The 10,051-nt window shown below is 35.5% G+C and overlaps 2 protein-coding genes across 2 annotated transcripts; both read left to right on the top strand.

Moving 5' to 3' along the window:
- Nucleotides 1-502: 502 nt before the first annotated feature.
- LOC125195063 (uncharacterized) lies at nt 503-1,378 on the top strand. The gene is made up of 2 exons (XM_089062273.1): nt 503-828; nt 1,027-1,378. Exons 1-2 carry the CDS (start codon nt 503-505, stop codon nt 1,376-1,378), a joined length of 678 nt encoding a protein of 225 aa, XP_088918399.1.
- Nucleotides 1,379-5,390: 4,012 nt separating this feature from the next.
- Nucleotides 5,391-7,958, top strand: LOC125206624 (cysteine-rich receptor-like protein kinase 43). The gene is made up of 6 exons (XM_089069056.1): nt 5,391-5,534; nt 5,618-5,754; nt 5,943-6,153; nt 6,761-6,995; nt 7,084-7,234; nt 7,394-7,958. Exons 1-6 carry the CDS (start codon nt 5,471-5,473, stop codon nt 7,775-7,777), a joined length of 1,182 nt encoding a protein of 393 aa, XP_088925182.1. The 5' UTR covers nt 5,391-5,470; the 3' UTR covers nt 7,778-7,958.
- The last annotated feature ends 2,093 nt before the right edge of the window (nt 7,959-10,051 follow it).

The following is a 10,051-nucleotide window of genomic DNA, read 5'->3' on the forward strand; positions in this document are numbered from 1 at the left end:
ATTGGGCTCGGGCATGATCGGGCATCCATTGCAGGTCTCGGGCATGCCCGAGGACGACCGAGAGTTCGGTCGGCCATTGCAGGGGCGCGCCCGATCACGCGTTGGCCCGATCGACGCATTTTTGATTTTTTTTTTTCTTTTTCAATTCTATAAATATACCTTAATTTCACTCATTTTCCACACAACTCTCACACATCTCTCTCAAATCTCTCTCAATTGCAATATCTCTTTCACTCACTTTTCCAAAATATTTCCCGGAGAAGATATCGGCCGGTCTATGGAACGCGCAATGTTTGCTTTCGGGAACCAGATTCTCGCCGGGATTCGTGCAATACAAGAGCAAGAGCAAGCCGAACAGCAGGCCCAAGAGCAGGTCCCGAGGCCCATCCGCTGACAGACATACGTCCGTCGAGAGCATGTCCTAGCTCATTAACGTCTGTTCGAGGACTACTTCGCTGAACATCCCCGATGGGGCGCGCCGGTTTTTCGCCGACGGTGTAGGATGCGGCGAGAGTTGTTTCTCCAGTTTGTTCACGCGTTGGAGGCGCGCGACGAGTACTTCCAGCAGCGGGAAGATGCGGCCCACAGAAAGGATCCATCCCCGCTGACGAAGTGCACGGTTGCGCTTCGTCAGTTGGCATATGGCACTACGGCGGACATGTTCGACGAGTATCTTCACGTTGGGGATACAACTGACCGGGAGTGTCTGGTAAATTTTTGTGCGGGCGTTATTGACGCCTTCGGCGCCACATATTTGCGCAAGCCGAATGCCCAAGACTGCCAGGACCTGCTGCGGATGCACGATACGGTGCACGACTTTCCTGGAATGTTAGGGAATATTGATTGTATGCACTGGGAGTGGAAGAATTGTCCTGCAGCGTGGAGAGGCCAATTCACCAGTGGGTATAAGGGTACCCACCCGACGATGATCCTTGAAGCAACCGTTGACCACAGTCTTTGGATTTGACATGCTCACTTTGGCGTGGCGGGGTCCAACAACGACATCAATATGTTGAACTCGTCCAGTCTCTTCACCGAGCATTCGTCCAGTCTCTTCACCGAGCAATGCAATGGCAATGGTCCGGTTATCAGCTTCACTGGCAACGGACGACAACATCATATGGGGTACTACTTAGCCAACGACATTTACCTGAGATGGTCAGTTTTCTTGAAGACGATCTCCTGCTCAACGGGTGCGAGGAGAGAGTTTTTTGCGGCAAAGCAGGAGGCTGCACGGAAGGACGTGGAGCGAGGATTCGGTGTGCTTCAAGCGCGTTGGGGAATAGTGAAAGGCCCGACTCGTTCCTGGTACAGGCATCATATCGCCAATGTCATGTACGCGTGCATCATCTTGCACAACATGATTATTCACCGATGAAGGTCGTGCAGCTAGCCAGTGGTCCGACGATGAAGCCGGAGCGTAGGTCATGCAGCCCCGCCGGTCGTTCGAGGTTTACCCTATGGACTCAGCGAGAGATTACAAGCTCAGGAGAGCATGCGTAACCAACAAGCTCATCTTGATCTCATGAATGACATGATTGAAGAAGTTTGGACACGTAGTGGTCGTTGAAATTGTACCTCTTTATTGTAACTTTAAAAAAAAAAAATTAAGTAATGTATGTTTTTTGCTAGTTCTTTAATTTAGAAGTCTAATTTTGCTATTTATAATTGGTAAACATAAAAAAAATTAAAATTAAAATTGAAATGAGAAATAGATAATAGATAGGAAATACACTATGACTCCACCATTTCAGAAAGATAGGGCACGCTGACGTGGCAACCACTAGGGCTCTCGATAGGGCATGCACTAAGGCATCCATTGTGTATGTTCTAATAAAATTGTAAGCGCATAATTCGTGTGCAATGTCCTTAAATAAGTATATTTAATGAATACTTTAATGTAATGGCTAAAAATGTAACTTAATATAACATGAGTTTAAATAAAAATACAATATAAGGGTCATATTCTAATGCTTATAGCACCCTAATCCAAAATCAAGACTAAATCTCCACCCTTAAATTTTAAAATGAGTGGATGAGATTAAATCTTACGAATCTCAATAAATAGTAGACAAAATATCAACAAAAGGGTAATATCGTCATTATGTTATCATATGATAATTTTCGTGAATGTTTTTTTATATCAACACTATTACAAATATCAACAATATTACATAAGAATATCAACACATATTTATTGAGATTTTTACATGGTTTTATTGAGATTTTTTGATGTATTTGTTGATAAAAATCTGGTTATCAACATTTACGAAAACTAAAATAAAAAATATCAAATTTCATCATCCGAACGTCGTCGGAACATATGCAATGAGATCTCGTTGGAATCCTTATAAAATTATCTTTAATTTGATATATTTTTTGCGAAAAAATAATTTAAATCGAGAGAGTTACGTAAATTTAAAATTTTAAGATGATTTTAATGAGAGGGAATTGACATTAATACCCACTAATTTTATTTATTAAAAATATAATTCATGTGGTATTATTTCAATCACTAGATCTTCTAATCTAATAGCTAAGATTTAGTCTTAATTTGGGATTGCTAATTAGTTAGCAATTGATCTCTCCCCTACAGTATATACATTACATAATTATTATTTTATCATCTTTATGGCAATGCCATTATGTCTCTAAATTTTTTTTCTACACATAAATATTTGAATGCTAGAAATTTACGCATGATGACGCCATGTGATTGACGATGTATTTTACACTTAAATGATGTCTTATGACTTTACGATAACGTTAGTATTATTATTTCACGATAACGTTAGTATTATTATTTCGACGGGCCCACAACATGTACACTGTTCACAGCTTGATCACTAGGTCAACTCAGAGTAAATCCTTTGCACCATATTTTACCTTAAAAAGCAACATTAGAAAAAGTGTTTTTTCCCATTATATGTCTATTTTTTAAGAAAACTGATGGTTTTATTAGAAGATTGGTAAGAACAAAGTTTTATATGAATTCATAAATTTAAGTTTCGATTGAATGTTTCCTTATTGTACACGATAAAGTAGTATTTAATATTATATTCAGCAAAACTACGAAAAATGAGTTTTCGTTCAGAAAGTATTGCATATAGTATGTTTTTATATACCTCAGGAAATATTAAAGTATGAAAGCCCTTGAAAGTTGAAACTCTGCGTTGATTTATTCCAAGAGTTGAATTTTCTGCGCGTTTTGATTAAACATATCCGTGTGCATTCAACTTTTTAACTTTATTTAGTAGTAGTAGTATATAAAGTGGATATAGAGTTATCAACTTTGTTCATTATAGTTTCAACTTTTATTTATTAGTATTTCAGTTCACATTATTTGCAAGTACTTGATTATACCATCATATTAGATGTTTCAAAAAATCAACTTTGATTTCTCTATCAATATAAATCATTGTATGAAATACAGAAATTGAAGAAAATTCAAGTGTTTCCATCTTAAGGAAAATAACTGTTCATGGAGTCACTAGTCATCAATTAATAGAAAATTTCAGCATTAAACAATATACACACATTGCTGAGAAATTATACTATTTCATTACTTTAGATCAGAGAGAGAAAAAAACATTCATTGAAATATCTAATTATTTTTTAACGAAAATGAACATTTTCCACTTTTTACGTAATTTTTAAAGAGATATATTCAAATCGTTATTCAAGTACTACTAATGTAAAATAAGGTTAGATGTGTCACATAATACACTTGAATTTAAAAACGCGTAGTGGTGACATTTTCAACTACGTTCGTTAATTCGTCGCAAATGAAAATTTATTTTGACATAGATAATTAAATGGTCCAATTAAAGAGATTGACTCAAGTCACTCAACGAAGATAGTATTTGGCCTATACATAACTTCCCTTTTTTTACAGTGTTTTGATTTTAGTTGTACACTAATATACAAATATAATAATTATGAGAGAGATAGAGATAAAAAGTAATTAAAATATTATTAGTGGAGAATAGGTTCCATTTCATTAGAGAGAAAATAGATTCAAAATTTAAAAATGCATATTCTTGTGGGACAGACTAAAAAGAAAATAATGCATATTTTTGTGGGACGAGAAAGTATATAAAGTGAATATAAATTTATCATTTTTGTTCATTATAGTTTCAACTTTTCTATTTATTAGTATTTCAGTTCACATTATTTGCAAGTACTTGATTATACCATCATATACAGATGTTTCAAAAAAAACAACTTTGATTTCTCAATCAATATAAATCATCGTATGAAATCAGAAATTGAAGAGAATTGAAGTGTTTCCATCTTAAGAAAAATAACTGTTCATGGAGTCACTTTCATCAATTAATAGAAAATTTCAGCATTAAACAATATACATACACATTGCTTAGAAGTTATACCATTTCATTGCATTAGATCAGAGAGAAAAAAAACATTCATTGAAATATCTGCTTACTTTTAACGAAAATGAACGTTTTCCACTTTTTAATTATTTATAAAGACAGATATTCAAATCGTTATTTTGTACTAAGGTAAACTTAAGGTTAGAGGTATTTACATAATAATACTACAGTACAAGGAAGTATTTTCCTGTTCAAGTCTCCTCATTTATTTAAATGAAAATCTAATTTGACATAGATAGAGATTAGGTTAGTTAGGTGCGGCTATCGAGTGGAATTTAATGATCATAAATCTGTAACCATAATTCTGTAGCGATGTAGACTATATCCTATCAATTAAAATTGACATGGGTTTTTTTTCTTAAAAGATCCTAATAATAAAAAAGTGAAAAAGTAAAAATTATACTACGTACATAAAATTCAAATAATAAAAATTATTCCAAACACTTCAAAATTACAGAGCACAAAATTAAAAACAAATAATTCAACAACAGTTTAGTCTCGCAATCAAAATGTAAGAAATGAATCTAAAATCTGAACACTTAATATTTGGAGCTTCAAATTGATCATTAAATCCAAGTTCATAGTCTTCAAATTCTTCACCATCTATTAAACAAGTACGGAGTATTATGTTTCGTCAAATATCGATTTGCCCCGCAAGTTTAAAAATCACTAAGAAAAACTATGAAACTGAATTTGATCGCAATTGTCTCATATCATTTTTTTGACGAGGTTGTTTTCATACAATAGTCAAGAAATCATCGGTAGACGACACAACTATTGAGTTAAACGATATTGTCTATTTATGAAGAAAACAACGTCGTTTGATTGAATAACATCATCGATATTTTACATTGACTGATATTTTTTCATCGTGGGATAACCGTGAACAAATTCAAAATTTATAGTTTGATAATTTAGAACTTTATAACAAAAGTGAATATACAGTGAATTAGTGATTGAGACAGAAGTGGATTTGGCCAAAACACATTCAGTCCGTACGGGTTAGGCGCCATAAATGAGTTTTATTTTAAAACCCAGAAATCCCCAACCGCGTCACAGTATTTCTTCATCAAGATGAGATGAACAAAACCAAAAACTTCTTCGAAAACCTCCTGAAGCCCTTCACATCCGGCTCCAATAGAGGTAATATCGTCAATTTCGGCTGAGGTTGATGAACTCTGTTGAAGTTTTTTTATTTTTTTATTTTTTTTGAAATGTGATAATAGATCAAGACGAAGATGATTTGGGGAGAATTGCAGCGCGAGAGCAGAGAAACATTCCCTTCGAAGCCCTTGCTGTAGCAACTAAGAATTTTCACCCATCTCATAAGCTTGGAGAAGGGGGTTTTGGCTCCGTTTATCATGTACGCAATTACAAATGCTGCTATTAAAATCAATTAAGTAATTTACTTTTGGGATGTTTCAGTATTCAATTTTTGACTATCTTAAAGCGTGTATACTGAATTGATCTGAAAAAATTGTGATTTTGATTGAGGAATATTTAGTGGTTGAGTGAATGTTTATTTTTTTAGGGTTGATTGATTTTGAGTAGGGAAAATTGAGTGATGGGAGAGAAGTAGCGGTGAAGAGGTTGTCACAGAGATCTTCTCAGGGTAATAAGGAGTTTTTGAATGAGGCAAAGCTGTTGTCGCGTGTGCAGCATAAGAATGTCGTGAATTTGTTGGGATATTCAATTCATGATGCAGAAAAGCTGCTTGTTTACGAATATGTTGCGAATCAGAGCCTCGATAAGTTTCTTTTCAGTAAGTTTTTCTGCACTCCCTGTTTTATGTGATGAAGAAAGGTTATTGTGGATATTTGGCCTAGTGTTGATTGAGATGTAAGTTGTGATTATATAGTAATTTGAGTTTATTGGTGATGGATATGATTTCAGTTGGAATCTTCAATATTCAATTCCTACTTGAAGTTGAAAGCAATTGTTTATGATTACTTCTTTATTGTAACTTTGAGTATGATTTCTTTAAGGCTTCAGCTTAATATTGCCAAATGCTAGTGACCACCACTGGTTCTTTAGTTCTGAAGTACCTCCAATATTAGGTTTTCGAGAAGACTGATTAAGGACTTATGCAACTTGGGAAGGCAAAAACTTCAATAATGAGAGAATTCCTAGTCATATGGGTTGGTTATTTGGTCAACTTGTTGTCAAAGGCTAATCTCCATTAGTTTCACTAATTTTTGGCTCTCTGTTGTATGACTGGAAGTCAGTATGAGGTTAACTTTCCAAATTTGGTTTCCCCTGGAGCATTTCAATATGACAAACCATTTTAAACTGTAGATTAATGATTTGTGGCATTTAGCTAGGCAAGAAAGTGAAATTAACATTACATTTTGGTGGTTCTTGTTATTTAGAGCCTGACAAAAAAGAGTTGCTGGACTGGAATCGAAGGCATGATGTGATAGTAGGTGTTGCGAAGGGCCTGCTCTATCTTCACGAACAAGCTCATTGTACCATCATTCACAGGGACATCAAAGGCAGCAATATCCTACTAGATGAGAAATGGGCTCCCAAGATTGCTGATTTTGGCATGGCACGCCTTTTCCCAGAAGATCAAACTCATGTTCATACCCGTGTAGCTGGTACCAAGTATGGTTTTTCTTAAGATTATTTTGTTGCTACGTGGCTATTCAAGTGTAGTTAATGAACAAATGTGGATGCATTTATTTGATTGCAGTGGTTACATTGCACCAGAGTGTCTCTTGCACGGCAATGTTTCTAAAAAAGCAGACGTTTTCAGTTTCGGGGTTGTGGTTCTCGAGCTTATCAGCGGGCAGAAAAACTCCAGTTTTAGTCGGGATCCTGATTCGGAGAGCCTGCTTGAATGGGTAAGAACTTAAAGTTTGGGTTTTGAAGTAACTTTTTAAATGGGGCGGATACCAAAGCGTGCCTCCTTACATGATCAGCAATCTCAAAATTATTTATTGCATCAAAGTATGTGGTAGATTTACGTGTATTATTGACGATCAGACAATTGCTGTCCGCAGGCGTATAAGCTTTACAGAAAGCAAAGGAGCTTTGAGATCATGGATCCAGTACTGATGTCATCGGCAGATATGGAGCAGATACCAACAATCGTTCAAATCGGGTTGCTCTGTGTCCAGTCTGATCCCCAAGCACGGCCAGATATGGACCGTGTGGTGATGCTGCTGTCACGAAAGCTGAGACATATTGAAGAACCAAGCAGACCGGGAGTGCCTGGGTCCAGGTTCAGGCGATACCGTACGGGAACCACCTCATCAGCCACCGGGAACTCGAATTCAGGATCCTTTGGCTCCACGAACTTGCTTAGTGCCTCATCAAGTGCTACTTCATCTAGCCTAGCGAATACCCAGTTACAGCGGCATGGAAAGCGTCCTATCAAAGATTAGATCATGACATTCTTTGTACATAAATTAGATTGCATTAGTGTCTTTCTTTTTCTTTTATAGTTTTGAGGTAATATAATTAATCTTTTTATCCTTCTTGCTTCGTAGTCTAATTGACGTTATACTCGTGTACATATAATTTTTCGAGCTACATACTAACTATTCTAGATGATTTGAACTTCCATTCTATTGCTCGAAGAGGAAATGTCCAGCAAAATTAACTGTGATTTTTACCATATATAAGAGTCGCCTTGAGAGAAACGGTCACGAAGATCGGCTCAAATTGCATAAGCATCAGTCGATTAAATAGTACTAATACTAGAATAAATTTGAGAAGAAACGGAGTTTTGAAGCCAAGAAATCACCATACTGTTGCATCGAAGCCAAGCTGGATATATGAGATCAGTATACGGACTCAGTACGTGGAAGAGATCCATCGGCAAACACCAATTTATTCTTAGCCGAAAGTGCAGTGATGATGGATCTACTCTAGTTAATATAATTGGATCCAACCAAAGTCTGAGAGACAAGTTGAATGGCAGGATTGTCGCTCGGATGAAGATAGTAAGGACTCATGTGATAATCACAATTATAAACAAGGAAATCACAATTGTTACGTCGAGCCATTGAAGATAGAAGCAAGAAGAGAGATTTAAAAAGGATAGAGAAAGAATTGCGAAGCGGATGTTAATCAACTGAACCATATCAAGATATGGGAAAGATATTCAAAGATGAAGAAGACATTTAAAGAAGCAGATCATGAAAAGAAGTATACACTCTTCTTGAGCTCGCATGCACGGTGCAGCTGCATGTAGATGATACAATATCCATCAACAACCTAACTAATTAACTGACTATATAACAGCTGCCATTTAACTGATTTACATTAACTTTGAATGCCAGCTCATAGTTTCAACATTTACTGTCAAATATTTTAATAACCGATTCAACTACACGTCGTAAGTTTTACAGCTTTACTGCCATTGCCTTAAGCAAAAAATAACAAGAATCTGGCCAATTAAAGTCAATGTTATCGTCACATAATTATTTTACATAGTAGTACATAATACTATACATAGAATACGCGACATCCTCAAAATTCAGCAATTCCAGAAGCTGTGAATACGCGGTATTGCCGTATTTGGGTTAGACACGAAATACAAAATCAATTAATTAAGGGAAGCACCGTACGTCGATTTATTTCTTACCTGTCTCTCAATTCTCAAATTTTAATATACGGCCTTCGGTCTCAATTATTGTCTCGTAGTTATAACCGTTCAAATTTAAAATATTGTTTCACTTCGTAAAAAATTGAGTGAAAAAAAGTTGTGGGTCATATTACTTTCACATCAGTTCTATAATAGTCATGGTTGTAATGAGTTCATATAGCGTGAGATCTGTTTCATCAAAATAATAAAGTGAAATAAGATATTTATTCACATCCAACTAAAAATGAAATATGAGGTTTTTAATGGGGACATAATAAGTATTAATCCCTCCGCCGGTGTTCGGTTTGCAAGATTGTAGCCCGGATTAAATATGTAGTGTATTTGGTTCATGAGATTCAATCCCACAGTTCAATCCTAGATGGATTATCATGTGATAATTAGTCATAACTAACCCCATGTGACTAAAATAATCTCACAACTCAATCCTAGATTGTATCATGATATTATTTTATCTAGCAAACCGAACACCACCAAAGAGTGTGAACTACTCCCCCCGTCCACGAAAAATATGACACATTGTGAATGACATGAGTTAATGTGGAATTGGTAAAGTAAGAGAGAAGGGAAAAAAGTAAGAGAGAAATAGTGTTAGTGGAATGTGGAGTCCATATTATTAGTAAGAGATAAGTTGTTGAACACTTTTCTTTTTCAAATGTGCTCTATTTTTCGTGGACAACAAAAAATGACAAATGTGTTCTATCTTTCGTGGACGGAGGGAGTATTTTCTTTTTTGCATGTCTCTCAAAAGTAATAACTTTCTAATTTTGAAAAAGTCAAACAACCTATTAACCCTACACATCATTTTATTTACAACTTATACCATTACTATAAACAACTTATACCAATACAATATTGTGTACTCCACTTTCCACTAACAATATTTCCAATACACTCTCTCTTTGTTTCTCTCTTACTTTTCCCCTTATTTATTATAACCCGTGTCGAACTCATTGTTCATATCCTTTGGGGACTGAAGGAGAAATAATTTTATATGATGAGAAGCTATAGAAGAATCTGATCAAGTGAAATACACATCGGAAAAGGTAAA

The sequence above is a fragment of the Salvia hispanica genome, chromosome 1 (assembly GCF_029641045.1).
Source record: "Salvia hispanica isolate PSC_SH4W2 chromosome 1, Shi_PSC_v1, whole genome shotgun sequence".
Taxonomy (NCBI): domain Eukaryota; kingdom Viridiplantae; phylum Streptophyta; class Magnoliopsida; order Lamiales; family Lamiaceae; genus Salvia; species Salvia hispanica.